This window comes from Antechinus flavipes, chromosome 1, assembly GCF_016432865.1.
Source record: "Antechinus flavipes isolate AdamAnt ecotype Samford, QLD, Australia chromosome 1, AdamAnt_v2, whole genome shotgun sequence".
Taxonomy (NCBI): domain Eukaryota; kingdom Metazoa; phylum Chordata; class Mammalia; order Dasyuromorphia; family Dasyuridae; genus Antechinus; species Antechinus flavipes.
In genome coordinates, this window is record NC_067398.1 from 693,725,099 (window position 1) to 693,743,317 (window position 18,219).

General features: G+C 35.3%; 1 protein-coding gene across 6 annotated transcripts in view; it reads left to right on the plus strand.

Moving 5' to 3' along the window:
- The window catches only part of CLIP1 (CAP-Gly domain containing linker protein 1), a 159,202-nt gene that overhangs the window by 41,211 nt on the left and 99,772 nt on the right, over positions 1-18,219 (plus strand). For all 6 annotated transcript variants that reach the window (XM_051972720.1, XM_051972715.1, XM_051972716.1 and 3 more), the window contains exon 3: positions 2,619-3,196. In XM_051972720.1, the coding sequence (XP_051828680.1) occupies positions 2,619-3,196 (578 nt within the window). The remainder of the gene's footprint in view (positions 1-2,618; positions 3,197-18,219) is intronic.

The window sequence follows — 18,219 nt, forward strand, 5'->3', positions numbered from 1 at the left end:
GATATGTTGCAGTATATCCTAGATACAATATATGTTTGCAGAACCGAACAGTTCTCTTGTTGCATAGGGAGAATTGGATTCAGAAGGTATAAATAACCCGGGAAGAAAAACAAAAATGCAGATAGTTCACATTCGTTTCCCAGTGTTCTTTCTTTGGGTGTAGCTGCTTTTGTCCGTCATTTATCAATTGAAACTCAGGTCTCTTTGTCAAAGAAATCCACTTTCATCAAAATATGTCCTCATACAATATCGTTGTCGAAGTGTATAATGATCTCCTGGTTCTGCTCATTTCACTTAGCATCAGTTCATGTAAGTCTCGCCAGTCCTCTCTGTATTCATCCTGCTGGTCATTTCTTACAGAACAATAATATTCCATAACATTCATATACCACAATTTACCCAGCCATTCTCCAATTGATGGGCATCCATTCATTTTCCAGTTTCTAGCCACTACAAACAGGGCTGCTACAAACATTTTGGCACATACAGGTCCCTTTCCCTTCTTTAGTATTTCTTTGGGATATAAGCCCAATAGAAACACTGCTGGATCAAAAGGTATGCACAATTTGATAATTTTTTGGGCATAATTCCAGATTGCTCTCCAGAATGGTTGGATTCGTTCACAACTCCACCAACAATGCATTAGTGTCCCAGTTTTCCCGCATCCCCTCCAACATTCATCATTATTTTTTCCTGTCATCTTAGCCAATCTGACAGGTGTGTAGTGGTATCTCAGAGTTGTCTTAATTTGCATTTCTCTGATCAATAATGATTTGGAACACTCTTTCATATGAGTGGTAATAGTTTCAATTTCATCCTCTGAAAATTGTCTGTTCATATCCTTTGACCATTTATCAATTGGAGAATGGTTTGATTTCTTATAAATTTGAGTCAGTTCTCTATATATTTTGGAAATGAGGCCTTTATCAGAACCTTTAACTGTGAAAATGTTTTCCCAGTTTGTTGCTTCCCCTTCTAATCTTGTTTGCATTAGTTTTATTTGTACAAAGGCTTTTTAATTTGATGTAATCAAAATTTTCTATTTTGTGATCAGTTATGGTCTCTAGTTCATCTTTGGTCACAAATTTCTTTCTCCTCCACAAGTCTGAGAGATAAACTATTCTATGTTCCTCTAATTTATTTATTATCTCGTTCTTTATGCCTAGGTCATAGACCCATTTTGATCTTATCTTGGTTTATGGTGTTAAGTGTGGGTCCATGCCTAATTTCTGCCATACTAATTTCCAATTATCCCAGCAGTTTTTATCAAATAATGAATTCTTTTCCCAGAAGTTAGGGGCTTTGGGTTTGTCAAACACTAGATTGCTATAGTTGACTATTCTGTCTTGTGAACCTAGCCTTTTCCACTGATCCACTAATCTATTTCTTAGCCAATACCAAATGGTTTTGGTGACTGCTGCTTTATAATATAATTTTAGATCAGGTACAGCTAGGCCACCTTCATTTGATTTTTTTTTTCATTAATTCCCTTGAGATTCTCGACTTTTTATTGTTCCATATGAATTTTGTTGTTATTTTTTCTAGATCAATAAAATATTTTCTTGGAAGTCTGATTGGTATAGCACTAAATAAATAGATTAGTTTAGGGAGTATTGTCATCTTTATTATGTTCGCTCGGCCGATCCAAGAGCACTTAATATTTTTCCAATTATTTAAGTCTGACTTTATTTGTGTGGAGATTTTTTTATAATTTTGCTCATATAATTCCTGACTTTCCTTTGGTAGATAGATTCCCAAATATTTTATGGTATCAACAGTTATTCTGAATGGAATTTCTCTTTGTATCTCTTGCTGTTGGGTTTTGTTGGTGATGTATAAAAATGCACGTGTCATTTCATATCCTTTTTAAGGAGCTGTGTGGAAGAATAGGATAACTGTTACTTTTTATTCCATAGCTGTTTTTTCTTGGTATGATTTTCAAATTGTTTTATATGTGAATGAGGGTCTTTGGTTCCATTGAATAGAGCTTCTTTAAACTTTTTCTCTTGCAAACCCCTTTTTGCCCAAGAAAATTTTATGTGACACATCAAACATTTACTGATAATAAATCATCATTTTGTGTTCCCACATTCAGTACTGAGATCCCCATGGGATTGTGACCTACAGCTTAACAAATTGGGCACTAGAGAGGCCCTGGTCCTGACTAACTCTTGTTGATAAAATTGAGAAGAAAAGTGGAGCCAGAAACACATTGCAAAAGATTACTTTTCATGACCTAGCTCAAGTGAAAGAATAAAGTTAGAGCAATGTTCTAAGATGGAGTTGTAAATTAGATAATTATTATTTTACATTTAACCTTTTCTCTGAAGTTTTTGGTATCTTTCTAATCTTAACTTCAAGTAAACAGTAATCTTTACTATTATTTCTGATAAAAGATTTAATTAAGTAGAAATTAAAATGAAGACTTAATTTTTGAAAAAAAAATTTTCTCCCAACTTTCAAAACAAAAATTAAAAAATACAAGCATACCAGAAACAGAATATAGCCTGTTTTGTTTTTTATTAGTGTATGTAGTGTATATTTTGGTTCTTGGTTATATATGCTTAAATGTTAGGTTTGATCTCTGCTGATTCTCTTCTTTTTTTTTTCTATTGCAGTTCCAGCTCCAGTAGAAAAGGCATTATCCATTGATAAAACAGCAAGTACACCATCCCCTGAGACTCATGAAGAGTTTGTTGATGACTTTCGAGTTGGGGAACGTGTTTGGGTCAATGGCAACAAGCCTGGATTCATCCAGTTTCTTGGGGAAACACAGTTTGCACCAGGCCAGTGGGCTGGAATTGTATTGGATGAACCAATTGGCAAGAATGATGGGTCAGTGGCAGGAGTTCGGTATTTCCAGTGTGAACCTTTAAAAGGCATCTTTACAAGACCTTCCAAGTTGACGAGGAAAGTGATGAGCGAAGATGAAGCCAATGGCACGCAGGCTCCTCCTGCTTCCCGAGCCACGTCCCCCCTCTCCACCTCCATGACTAGCATGGCGTCCTCCTCTTCAGCTGCACCTTCCCCCTCTGCTGTGCCCCATAAAGTCTCCCAACCTGTAGCTAAGGAGTCTTCCACTACTCCTCAGGTCAGCAACCTCACTAAAACTGCCAGTGAATCGATCTCCAACCTTTCAGAAGCTGGATCCGTAAAGAAAGGTGAAAGAGAGCTGAAAATTAATGATCGAGTCTTGGTAAGTTTGAAATATTGTGCTGATGGAGTCCCCTTGATATACAGTGAGTGCTGCTTTTTGACATTAAAGCTCTTTTAGAGGAATGATGGTGTTTTTTTCCTCAAACTTAAGATTTATTGCTATATTTTGTGGTTGTTCAGTTAGAACAAGTTTATAAGAATACAAATTAAACTCAATTGTAGCTTGGATAATATAAATAGATGCATAGATTTTCAACAAACCATTTGGAATATTTCCCTAGGAAATATTTAGCCAGGAGAAAAGCATTAAATATTTACAAAATATTAATGTAATGTATTGTTTAGTAAATCTTGGAAGAAGTTGCTTGAATGTTACTATAGCTTGTTTTTTTTCAATCTCTTATTATCATATTAAAGATAGGACTTGGGAACAATATTAAAGATGCTCCTTAAAAGTTTAGAATAATACTTATAATACTCATTTCAGTTAGAATTGTTTTGTTCCAGGTGGTCATTACTTTCAACTTACCAGTTTTAAGCTGAGTAGGATAAAAAAAATGCATAGTGGTACCAGTTTTGCTTAGCAACAGGGAACATATGGTATGAAGATTACTTAATCTCTAAAATCACTCCATGTGATCTTTTGATTTCTGTCATAATTGAAGTGCCATTTTGATGGATTTATAGCTTCATATGGTAAGACAGTTTATTATTGTTTTTGTTATTGTTACTCAGAGTTCTATATAAAAACATTCAATTTGTCAAACATCTTAATTTCTCTGTTCAATAGCTTTTTATTTCTGGGTGCTTTGTAGACATGTAAGGGCTTCCAGTAATTTGATAAGGAAATAGTATATTTGGAATTAAAAGTTTTTCAAGCTGAAAAGAATCTGTATTTTTTCTTTTTAAAAATTTAATTGAAATCTTGTTTTTTAATATCGTATTTATTTTCCAACTCATTCCACTTAATGCCCTGTCTTGTAATAAGTTCAATTCATCTAGTTAGTAATGACCTTTCTATGTAAGACATTACTATGGAGAAGGCTACTATGTAGTCTCTGAGGATATCTTCATGGAGCATCCATTCTACTAGCGGAATGTAGATATGTGCATAGATTAGACAACATAGCAACGATGTTTGACAGACTAGGTGACGGTTGTCCCCCACCCTACCACCTCCCAGATCTTTGAAAGAAGAGTAAGGAGAGGGGTCTATTTATGAAATCAACATCTGTCATTGCATTTAATTTGAACTAAACTGCTTTTAAATATTCTTTTTGTTAATATTATTGTAGTTTTATATATTCTTCTACTTTTTTTCTTCATTCTGCATTAGTTCATAGACATTTTCCTATGTTGTTCTCTATCTGTCCTTGATTATGGTACAGTGATATTTCATTACTTTCAGTTTGTTTCTGCTTTTTTTCCTACACAACTGCCTATGAATATTTTTATGTTTATATAAATTTATGTGTGTTATGTATATGTTTCTATGAATATTTTGATATGGTTTTGAATACATTCTTTTAGAGGCCATTCAGTATGGGTTCTTCAGTTTGTAGAAGAGAAAACTGAAACCTGAAGAATTGAGTTCCAAAGAGAGTGCTAGAACTAGGTTTCTAGATTTTGAGTCCAGTGCTTTTACTGCCACGTTGTGTGGCCTCTTGGGAGCCCTGACTTCCATACCTCTAGGACGTCTTTAATGGCTGTGACTTTCTAGTTAGAGGATATCAGGGCTGAGAAGTTAGTATCTTTGCCTCAAGGTCAGTAGATTTCTCTTCTTACTTTTAATAAGGATGCTTCTAGATTTAAGACTGTTTTCTTTTTTAAAAAAGCATTTAATGTAGACACTCTTATTGAGTTTTTGGTCCTAAATTGAGGCATGGTAGCTGTCTTCTCCAAATAAGAGTACATTTTTATATCTTAATTGGCTTTGTAGCAGTTATACAGTTGTGTTTCTGTGAACAACTATAGTTTTTTACTTTTTTGAAATGACAGTAGACCCATAGAAAGAATAAAATGAGTCCAGTGCCTGACATACAGTAAGCCCTAAATAAGTACTTGGTAATTTTATGTTCTAGTGTTGTTGGACCCATCACTAGGGAAATTTGCATTACTATAACAATGGAATTGGGGATTATGGCTATCTCTCATTATTTATTTATTTATTTTTTGCAGGCTATGAATCCTAATTTTTATTTTCCTAAATTTTGATCTTTGCTAATAATAAGTTGATGGTCTCCCTCTTTCTGTATATGGTTCATTTGAAAGTAACTAGAATATCAGCAGTTACTGTTAATGTCTTATATAACTTATATAACTGTATATAATTGTTGGTTAAATTTTTGTAGATTTTTAAGGCAAATAACTTTTTTTACAAGTAGGTATTAAAATTTTGTATTTTTTTGTGCAAGCCTTTTAAATAATAGGCTGCTTATAATTTGACCATGGGTGCCTTATTCCAGAAGCGAATAGTAATAATTAAAGTGTATTTGATAGTCAGAAAAAATGGAATAGAAACCTTCATTCTTAAATTAATTCTCTTCCCATCTCTAGCAAATTTTCCAAAAAGAACACAATTCATATCCAGTTGTAGATAGGAAGGAGCTGAGTTAATTCCTTTTTCTTATATTTACTAGCTGTGAACTTGAACAAGTCACTTAATCTCATAGAGCCTCAGTTTCCTTATCTTTGAAGTGGAGGTATCAGTTAACTATAGTTGTAGTACCTACTTCATAAGGTTCTTGTGAGACCATAAGTAATGTTACATATGTAAAGTGTATATGTTATATATGTAAAGTGCTATGCAAACTTTAAAGCTCTATATAAATGTTATTAGTACTGCTAATATAATAATCAAAGAAATAATTTAACTATATCTGCCTACTTAGTGTTGCTTTTAGTGTTTTTAATCAGCATTCCTAAGAAAAATAGAAATGCCTTGCCAAACATATCTATTAATTGGAAGGTCAAGCATCAGGAATATTCAAATTAAGAAATTTTATGGATGAGGATTCTGGGAAGATGACAGCGTAGGTTGGTAAAGTTCAAGTTCTCCATATTTCCCCCACAAATAGAACAAATTTGCACCTTAGGGCAAAATATAGGCTGGTGACAAATCAAGACTGGGGTGGGAGAAAAGGGTTCTCCTGATAGAACCGAAGAAGAAGTGAAGATAGACTGGAGGTGGGAGATCAACCCTTGTTAAGTGCACACAACTCCGGACTAGCTCCACAGAAACACCCAGTGGGGAGCCCTGGGGGCTAGCTGGTTTGTCTGGAGCCTCAATAGGAACCACAGAAATTTTCCCCTCAGGACTACGGGTGGAGTCCAAGTCTGAGTCTGGGAAGACTGCTGGTTAGGAACGCCAGGCCCTGCTGTGCTGCTGAAACATGGGAAAGAACACAGGGATGCAGCTGGCTGCAGGCACTTATAGGAGGGGGGAGCTTTTGGTTTGGGTTCCAGGTCATAGGGGAGAGCTGAAGGGAAGCTAGAGGTGCCACCCCCAACCCCATGATTAGAGGTCCTTACACTAATACTTCTTAAAAAAAAAACAAAAAAAAACTGGCAAAGAAAAAAGAACCTCACCATGGAAATTGGGAACTGGGAAGACAGGGTTCATCTTCAGAGGAGGACACTGAAGCAAAAAAAAAAAAAACTTTTACCCCAAAGAATAATGTGAAATGGCTCCCTGCCCTGAGAGAATTTATAAAAGAACTCAAACATTTTTTAAAAAATCAAATGAGAGACATTGAGAAAAAATTAAAAACAAAACAAAATACCATGCAAAAAAACCAAGATTATGTTACATATGTTCGTTAAGGACCATGCCTAAGTGAAGGGGCAATTCTCCGAGAATCATAACACTTGAAGGAGTTACAAAGCAGCCTGTGTGGATGTTTCTTGTGGGTTGGGAATGAAATAACTTGGAGGCAGAAGGAAGAGGAGAGAGGTCAGAGAATGCAGCTGCCTCTCAGTCTCCTTGTATCATCATCATCATCCTCTTGCATGAAGAGATTCATTCTACAGATCTGAGTTAGACCTCCAGCAGCTACTGACAGGTGGCTCCCGTATCACAACATAGGGCGCCCAACATGGGACACAAGAAACAAAGCTGCAGCACCCGAGAGCTTTCCAGATCTTTCCAGAGTTCCTTCAGTAACCTGCAGGGAAGGAAAGGGAGAAGAGAACTGGTAAGACTTTTTTAGTTGGGGTAATTAAATGGGCAAACACACCAAAGGGCTGAGCCAGGAGACTGATGAGAGACTTAAATGCCTGTTCTGACTACAGTCCTCTTCTCCATTTGAAAGTTTGCCTCAATGACATCTCACAAGCTTCATCACCTGCTATAGTGCTGTTTGTACTCCCTAGCATGGTGGACTCAGATACCTTATATAGCATGTGGACTTAGATAACAGCTAATGCATAAACTTACTTTACATGCTGTGGGGGAAAAATAATCATACTCCTATAAAACAAAAAACAGACGTGTTAAGGACCATGCCTAAGTGAAGGGGCAGGTCAATTCTCTGAGAGTTTCCACAGCTATGAATCATAAACCTGAAGGAGTTGCAAAGCAGCCTTTATTTATGCAGTTGTTACTTGTGGATTGGGAATGAAATAAGTTGGAGGCAAAGAGAAGAGGAGAGAGGTCTAACAGCAACTGCCTCTCAGTCTCTTTGTATCATCATCATCTTCTCACATTAACAGATCTATTCTACAGGTCTGAGTTAGACCTTTAGCAGCCACTGACAGGTGGCTCCCATATCACAACATATGTTATATATGTTAATCAACTAGAAAAGGAGAGAGAGTCTCAAAGATGAAAATAGCTCTTTGAAAATTAGAATTGGGCAAGGGCAGCCAGTGAAGCTATGAGACCAAGAAATAACAAAACAGATTATAATGAAAAAGTAGAACAGAATGTGAAACATCTTATTTTAAAAAAGCAACTGATCTAAAGAACAGATCCAGAAGAGAAAATATAAGAATAATTGGATTGTCTGAAAGTTGTGACCAAAATAAAAAAGAGCCTTGGCATAATAATGCAAGAAATAATCCAAGAAAATTGTCCTGGAGTGATAGAATGTGAGGGTAAAGTAGAAATAGAAAAAAAACAATCCACTGATCACTATTTCAATGAGATCCTTTGTTAAAAAAAAAAAATCCCCAAAACAAACAAAAAAAACCCACTTAGAAACATTATTGCAAAATTTTGAAAGATCCAAATCAAAGAGAACATTTTGCAAGAAACAAGGAAAAAAAATTAAATACGTTAGAGCTACAATTAGAATTGTATAAGTCTTATTAACAGCCATAATAAAGGACTGTAGGTCTAGGAATCATATCTACTGACAATCAAAAGTACTAGGCCTGTGACCAAAAATATCATATCCAGCAAAATAATATTGAATGAGAAAAAAAATGGGTACTTGAGTCAAGTACTTTATCAGTCAAATCTAAACTTGAGAGAAAATTTTTTAAAAAAGAGCCAATATCAAAGATCAGTTCCAAGAAACTGGACATGGACAAAGTTTGTTTTTTTTACATGGGGAATGTATACTATATGTTTAAGATAGACATTAACAATAAGGTAGTTCAAAAGACAGATTGGGGTAGAGTTAGGTTAAAAATGGTAATCATGTACGAATGGGTTGCAGAGGAATGATAGATACAAAGGCATTAGAGGGGGAGAGGGAAGTTCTACTCACATAGGAAATGGGTTCAGTAGGCAACACTACACATACACCATGAAGAGTATATACTACCCTCCAAAATTTATAAAGAAATAAGGGAAGAGGCTGGGCAGACAGGGAAGCAAAGAGTGAGAGAAGATGATGAGAGGAATCCATGAGTGGGGGGAGGTTAAGTAATAGCAAGGCAAGTTATGGAGTAGAATTAAAGCAAAGAGTCAGCAGGGTTAGAAAAAACATAATGTGTATGTATATATCTATATATAAACATATGCTTTCTTAACTACAGCCTGCTTGGGGGTGATAGAGGAGATGAAAGAGGGGAAAAAAAGAAGTAAAAAAGTAGAGAACAAAACAATTTACAAGAAAGTAAAGAAAGAATGTACACTTATGAATATAATTTATATATATATGTATATATATATATATATTTTTTTTTTACTTTCTTCAACTGATAATTTGTTATGTATTGTGAATCCTCCCTGATGTTCTGCTGGGCACATGATGACATGACAATGTTTTCTTTTTTTGTTTTGTTTTGTATTCATTTTCTATTTTTCTTTTTTCTATTCTGTTTTTTAAATAAAATGAAAAAAAGGAAATTTTATGTTTATGATTCAAAATACTGCAGTGTCAAAGGCTCTGGGACCATTGTATAAGTGTCAAGATCAACAATTCTTATATCAGATATGCTTTTCCTGAAAGTGTAAAGCTGTACTTTCTCTTCCCTTGCCCATCTTCCCACATACACCTCCCGTGACTTCAAATCCTGTTGTTTGTAGCTCTTGGTTTGGAGGTAACAAACTCGATTCAGTTTGGTCTGCCTTTTTCCTTTTCCATACTAGCTCGGTGTAACTCCTTTTCCTCTTTTGTTGTTGTTTTGTTTTTTTTGTGAATGACTGTGAGCCTGTTTAGGGTTTTCTTGGCAAAGATGCTGGAAGGGTTTACCATTTCCTTCTCATTTTATAAATGAGAAAATGAAGCCAATCAGGATGAAGTGATTTACCCAGGATTATATTTCTAGTAAGAGTCCGAGATCAGATTTGAATTCAGAAAAATGAGTCTTCCGATTCTAGGGTTCATACTCTATCTACTTTTTCACTTTTCATCATATTAAGTATTTTAATGTTTCACAAAACTGCCTTGGATTGTGACAAGTGTTGGTGCTTGCAGGATGCTCCATTTGCCTCTTCTTGTTCACTTTGGACTGTCAGTGATACAAGATGGAAATAATTTGAGAGTATATTTCTGTTTTATAAAATGAGTCAGTAGACAAATGTGAGTCACTTTCTGGGATAAATGTTTCAATTATGTAAAGTATGTTCTTTGTGTTGGTAATAACTTGAGAATAAGGATTTAAATTGCTAATAAGAGTTTCTCAAACTGAATGGATAGGTATCAATCAACAAACATTTATTTATTTTTATTAAAGCTTTTTATTTAAAAAACATGCAAAGGTAATTTTTCAACATTGACCCTTGCAAAACTTTCTATTCCAAATTTTCCCTTTCTTTCCCCCCACTCAAATCCAATATATGCATACATATTTATACAGTTATCTTGGTGCACAAGAAAAATTGGATTAAGAAGGAAAAAAAAAAAGCCTGAGAAAGAAAACAAAATGCAAGCTAAAACATCCACAAAAAAGAGTAAAAATGCTATGTTGTGGTCCATACTCAGTTCCCACAGTCCTCTCTCTGGGTATATATGGCTCTCTTCATCACTGAACAATTGGAATGGGTTTGAATCATTTCATTGTTGAAAAAGAGCAACGTCCATCAGAATTGTTCATTGTATAGTCTTCTTGTTGCTATGTATAATGGTCTCCTGGTTTTGCTCACTTCACTCAGCATCTGTTCATGTAAGTCTTTCCAAGCTTTTTCGAAAATCATCCTGCTGGTCGTTTCTTACAGAACAATAGTATTTGATCGCATTCCTATTCCATAATTTATTCATTCTCTAATTGATGGGCATCCACTTGATTTCCAGTTTGTAGCCACTACAAAAAGGGCTGCTACAAACATTTTTGCACATGTGGATCCCTTTCCTTTATATCCCAAAAAGATCTTAAGACCAATAGTAACACTGTTGGATCAAAGGGTATGCACAGTTTGATAACTTTTTAAATATAGTTCCAAATTGCCCTCCAGAATGGTTGGATCTGTTCACAGTTCCACCAACAATGTATCAGTGTCCCAGTTTTCCCACATCCCCTCCAACACTGGTCATTATCTTTTCCTGTCATCTTAGCCAATCTGAGAGGTTGTATAGTGGTATCTCAGAGTTGTCTTAATTTGCATTTCTCTGATCAATAGTGATTTGGAGCACCTTTTCATATGATGAGAAATAGTTTCAATGTCTTCATCTGAAAATTGCCCATATCCTTTGACCATTTATCAATTAGAGAATGGCTTAAATTTTTGTAAATTTGAGTTAGTTCTTTATATATTTTAGAAATGAGACCTTTATTAGAACCTTTGAATGTAAAAATGTTTTCTTAGTTTATTGCTTGCCTTCTAATTTTGTCTGCTTTAGTTTTGTTTGTACAAAAACCTTTTAGCTTAATATGATCAACATTATTTTATCTATTTTGTGATCAGTCATGATCTAATTCTTCTTTTGGTCTCAAATTCCTGCCTCCACAGATCTGAGAGGTAAACTATCCTATGTTCTTCCATTTTGTTTATAACATCATTTTTTATGTCTAGATCATGAACCCATTTTGACCTTATCTTGGTATACAGTGTTAGGTGTGGGTCAATGCCTAGTTTCTGCCATACTAGTTTCCCAGCAGTTTTTGTCAAATAGTGAATTCTTATCCCAAAAGCTAGAATCTTTGGGTTTTTCAAATACTAGATTGTTATAATGTTATAATCATTGACTATTTTGTCCTGTGAACCTAATCTATTCCACTGGTCAACTGCTCTATTTCTTAGTCTGTACCAAATGGTTTTGATGACTACTGCTTTATTATATAGTTTTAGATCTGGTACAGATAAGCTACCTTCATTTAGAGCATTTTTTCATATGATTAGAAATGGCCTTAATTTCTTCATCTGAAAATTTGTTATATGGTTGTATGACCCTGGGCAAGTCACTTAACCTCCATTGCCTCAGTCAAAAAAAAAGGGGGGGCTATGTGTGGACTAAAGATCTATGGTTCATTTCAGCTGTTTGGTGTTGACAGTGTAACACTAATTAGTGATAGGTCCTTTTTTCTAGGATCATATTCTTAACACTTCCACAGTATTCTCAATAAACTGTCATCAATCAGTGCTGAAGCTATTGACTGCCTCAAGTTGAAATCAATTACTCCCTAGCTGAAGTTCCAGCTGAAGAAGAGGTCTTTTTAATGCCGTTAGACTATTTTCATGTTAGCCCTTGGTGCTGATTTTATTCCAGCTGAGATTTACAAGGTGGGACATGTATTTGTGCAAAAGCTGACTGAAATTTTCCAGAATATATGACAAGAGGAGGTTCTGCCCCAAGAGTTCAAGGAGCCTTCATTGGTCATTTTTATAAAAATAAAGGCAATAGATTGTTTTGTGACAATCACAGGAGGGTGTCCCTCTCGGTCATTGCTGGCGAGATTCTTGCTAGAATTCTCCTTAATAGGCTGACCCTACACTTGGCAAAATGTCATCTACCTGAATGCCAGAGTGACCTCAGAAGGCACTAAAACACCAATCAGTATGGTGTCTGCTGCCCAGCAACTCCAGGAGAAATGCCAGGAGCAGAGCAGAGGTCTGCATACAGCATTTGCAGATCTGACAAGACCTTTGATACTGTCAGTCATGAGGTCTTACGGAAAATGATAACAACATTTGGTTGCCCAGAGAAATTGTCAGTATCGTTCGTCAGTTTCATGATGGCCTGCTTGTTATGCTGCCTTGCTTGTTCTGGACAATGGACACTGCTTTTGAGCTTTCCCGCTCACCAACAGAGTGAAGCAAGGCTGTGTGCTTTTAGTATGGCGTTTTTCAGCCATGTTGTCAAATACCTTCAAGGAGGACAAACATGGAATCAATCAGCTACCGCACTTATGATAAATTATTCAACTTGAAAAAGCTACAAACCAAACTAAGGAGTGACTGTTAATGCATGATTTTTTGTTGGTAGATGATTGTGCATTCTGTGAAGCCTCTGAAGCTGAGATAAGTATGGATTGATTCTCTGCTACTTTCACTAATTTCAGGTTAATAATTAACAACAAGAAAAGATAGGACTACGCAGCATTGCATACCCTTATTAGAGAAAGTACTATGCTTTATGGGCAAAGCAGAATTGAATTAATTCAGGAGAAATGCAAGATGTGCAGAGTTAGAGTTCACTCCTAACTATTTTTGTATATGACCTGTGGCAGAGCATTCCAAGCTCGTATTGGTCTGATCAGTCATAGTGGGGATACACTGTAACTCGACTCGATAACATTGTGATGTTATTTTGTTCATCTATGAGAACAAAGGACTACAACTAACCAACCAATCTTCAAAATAGATGAAACAGAAAAAATTTAAAATGACTTTGTTATTTGCAAGCCTCACCTACAACTCCCCAAAAAGAGCCTGATCACATCATAGGACATCCTGATCAGATATCTTAGAACCAAAGGGTAAAGTAGAAGTAGATTCCATTGGTCATCTCTTGAAAGAAACTCGAAAATGAAAACTCCTGGGAACATTATGGTCAAAATCTTCCCAGTCAAAGAAAAAATACTGCAAGCATCTAGAAATTAAAGAATTCAAGTTTCGAAGTAGCCATAGTCAGGATCACATATGACTTACCAAGCACCTGTAAAAACAGAGGACATGGATTCTCCAATTGATAAATCTTCAAAAGATATGAACAGACAATTTTCAGATGAAGAAATTGAAACTATTTCTAGTCATATATAAAAGTGCTCTACATCACTATTGATCAGAGAAATGCACATTAAGACAACTCACTACAGCAATATAACTATAAACCTCTGATTGGCTAAGATGACAGGAAAAGATAATGACGAATGTTGGAGGAATGTGGGAAAATTGGAACAGATACATTGTTGGTGGAACTGTGAAAGGATCCAACCATTCTGGAGGGCAATTTGGAACTATGCTCAAAAAGTTTTCAAAGTGTACATACCCTTCCCCCAGTAGTGTTTCTACTGGCCTTATATCCCAAAGAGATCTTAAAGGAGAGAGAAAGAGATCCACATGTGCAAAAATGTTTGTGGCAGCCCTTTTCGTAGTGTAGAAACTAGACACTGAATGGACGCCCATCAATTGGAGAATGACTGAATAAATTATGGTATATGAATGTTATGTAATATTACTGTTCCATAAGAAAGGACCAGCAGGATGATTTCAGAGAGGCCTGGACAGACTTGGACGAACTGATGCTAAGTAAAATGAGCAGAACCAGGAGATCATTGTACACAGCAACAATGATCAATTCTGATGAATATAAGTCTCTTCAATGAGAGATTCAAACCAGTTCCACTTGTTCAGTGATGAAGAGAGCCATTTACACCCAGAGAGAGGACTGTGGAAACTGAGTGTGGATCATAATATAGCATTCTCACTCTCTCTGTTGTTTGCTTGTATTTTTGTTTTCCTTCTCAGGTTTTGTTTTGTTTTTCTTTCTAGATCCGATTTTTCTTGTGCAGCAAGGTAACAACAAATATGTATACATATTTCGATTTAACATGTATTTTAACATATTTAACATGTATTGGACTACCTGCCATCTAGTGGACAGGGTGGGGGAAAGGAGGGGAAAATTTGGAACAGAAGGTTTTGCAAGGGTCAATGTTGAAAAAATTACCCATGCATATGTTTTGTAAATAAAAAGATATTAAAAAACAAAATGAAAATAGAGAACATGGAATACCATATTTCAAAATGCAAAGGAGGATGTAAGCGTACAATCGAGAATAACCCAGCAAAACTGAATATAACCATACAGGGAAGAACTGGATTTTAAGTGAAATAGTATACTTCCAAACATTCCTGATGAAAAGACCTGAGCTGTGTAAAAACTTTTAAGGGCAGATTCAGAAATTAAATATCACAAAAGGAACTGAAGTTATATCCTCCAAATATAGATTTAATTCTTCCATAATTTAATGATAATAAAAGGACTGTGAGGAAGATAAAATTTAAGTCTCTTAGTGGGATACTGGGAAAATGAAAATTCCCTGCCTTTAGTTTCTTAGATTTATTGCCATTAATGGACCTTACACTTTATCTCATATTAGAGTATTAGGAAATCCATGAAATAATTTGAGTTAGAATGACAAAAATCATTATCTTGAATTATTAGCCCTAATGAGTCTGCTCAGAATAAACAAAAACTTTGACCTATGGAATTATTTCATGTTTAGTTTTTTAAATTACATGAAAGATACCTATAATAAAAGAAAATGTGTGCTATTTTTGTTGGTTTAAACAAGTCCCACAATCCATTATCTCATTTCCTTGACATTGTTTTAAAATAGATAATTTACAAAGTACAATATAATTGTTTAGTTATTGCTTTTATCAATTGGTACTTTTATATTGCTATTTCAGAAGTGAAAGCAATAATCCTAGTTACAGTTTCTGTTCAGGCATTTGATATATATGACCCAAAACATTAAGACTTTTTTCTTTTTGCATCCAAACTATGTCCTGGAAGACTTCTGTGGAATTTGAACAAATTATCTTCAAAATTTGAGTTCACTGAAACTTAAGGGGTATCTCTTTTTTACTTTAAGATTTCTCATTTTCTGTAATTTTCTACTGCTGCTGACTAGATAATCATTTAAAAGCTAAATATAAAACTAGAGGGAAGTTTATTAGTGGTCAAGAAAATAACTTTTTTTTAAAGTCTTTTAAAAATTGATTTCTGTAACATGATTAACCTTTTTTTTTTTTAAATATAGCTTTTTATTTACCAGTTATATGCATGGGTAATTTTACAGCATTGACAATTGCCAAACCTTTTGTTCCAGTTTTTCCCCTCCTTCCTCCCATCCCCTTTCCCAGATAGTAGGTTGACCAATACATATTAAATATGTTAAAATATAAATTAAATACAATATAAGTATACATGTCCAAACAGTTATTTTGCTGCACAAGAAGAATCCGACTTTGAAATAGTGTACAATTAGCCTGTGAAGGAAATCAAAAATGCAGGCGGACAAAAATAGAGGAATTGGGGAATTCTATGTAGTGGTTCATAGTCATCTCCCAGAGTTCTTTCACTGGATGTAGCTAATTCAGTTCATTATTGCTGTATTGGAACTGATTTGGTTCATCTCATTGCTGAAGATGGCCATGTCCGTCAGAATTGATCATCATATAGTATTGTTGTTGAAGTATATAATGATTTTCTGGTCCTGCTCATTTCACTCAGCAACAGTTCATGTAAGTCGCTCCAGGCCTTTCTGAAATCATCCTGCTGGCCATTTCTTACCGAACAATAATATTCCATAACATTCATATACCACAATTTATTCAACCATTCTCCAGCTGATGGGCATCCACTCAGTTTCCAGTTTCTGGTCACTACGAAAAGGGCTGCCACAAATATTTTTGCACATGTGAGTCCCTTTACCTCCTTTAAGATCTTTTGGGATATAATCCCAATAGAAACACTGCTGGGCACATTTTTATAGCTCTTTGGGCATAGGTCCAAACTGCTCTCCAGAATGGTTGGATTTGTTCACAATTCCACCAATAATGTATCAGTGTCCCAGTTTTCCCACATCCCCTCCAACATTGATCTTTTTCTTTTCCTGTCATTTTAGCGAATCTGACAAGTGTGTAGTGGTATCTCAAAGTTGTCTTAATTTGCATTTCTCTGATTAATAATGACTTGGAGCATCTTTTCATATAGCTAGAAATAGTTTCAATTTCTTCGTCTGAGAATTGTCTGTTCATAACATGATTAACAAATTAATAAATTTTTCTCACTTCTAATGTAATACAGTGACCTCCATACATAATATCACCTAGTTTAGTGCTTTGTAAAATTCTCTTCAGAATTTATATTTCTTAAAGGAGATTTTATTAGTGTATTTTCTTTTCCCTAAAAAAGTGTAGAAATTGAATCAAGGAAAGTACGAGGCCAATATTCTAATCTAGACTTTCTCTTTAGCTGGCTGGTGGTGTCTTGCACAAATTTCTTTACCTTTTCTGACCTCAGGTGCCTCAGATCTAAAATCATGGTATTAAATTAATTAATTTAGTTGGTTATTTTTGTATCTTAAGATTGATTTAATGAATCCCATGCCCTAGGTTCAACTTACAGCCCCCCTGAACTAATTTGGGAATAATAATAACAATAGCAGCAGGAGTAGTAACAGTAACAATAGCAGCAGCATTAATAGCAGTGGAAGTAGCAGCAGCAGTAGGAGTGACAGTAATAGTAGAGCAGTAGTAGTAGAAATAGCAATAATATCAGAAACCATACTCTGGGTTCAATTCACAACACCTCTAAGATGATTTGGGAAGTTATGTATCTATAACAAATGGGGAGAAAATTTTTATTTTTTATTTTTTATTTAATGATTACTTTATAATGACAACATTATTCCTTGCACTCATTTCTTTTCCGATTTTTTTCCCCCTCTCTCCCTCCACCCCCTCCCCTAGATGGCAAGCAGTCCTTTATATGTTGGATATGTTGCAGTATATCCTAGATACAATATATGTTTGCAGAACCGAACAGTTCTCTTGTTGCATAGGGAGAATTGGATTCAGAAGGTATAAATAACCCGGGAAGAAAAACTAAAATGCAGATAGTTCACATTTGTTTCCCAGTGTTCGTTCTTTGGGTGTAGCTGCTTATGTCCGTCATCAGTTGAAACTTAGTTAGGTCTCTTTGTCAAAGAAATCCACTTCCATCAAAATATGTCCTCATACAATATCGTTGTCGAAGTGTATAATGATCTCCTGGTTCTGCTCATTTCACTTAGCATCAGTTCATGTAAGTCTCGCCAGTCCTCTCTGTATTCATCCTTCTGGTCATTTCTTACAGAACAATAATATTCCATAACATTCATATACCACAATTTACCCAGCCATTCTCCAATTGATGGGCATCCATTCATTTTCCAGTTTCTAGCCACTACAAACAGGGCTGCTACAAACATTTTGGCACATACAGGTCAAATGGGGAGAAAATTAAAGCTGAAAGGATTTTTGTTCAGTCATGGCGAATTCTTCGTGACTCTATTTGGGGTTTTCTTGGTAAAGGTATAGGAGTGATTTACCATTTCCTTCTCCAGTTCATTTTACAGATGGGGAAACTGAGGCAAATGAAGTTAAATGATTTGACTAGGGTCACAGAGCTAATAAGCCAGATATGAACTCAAGAAAATGAGCCTTTCTGACTTCAAGTCCAG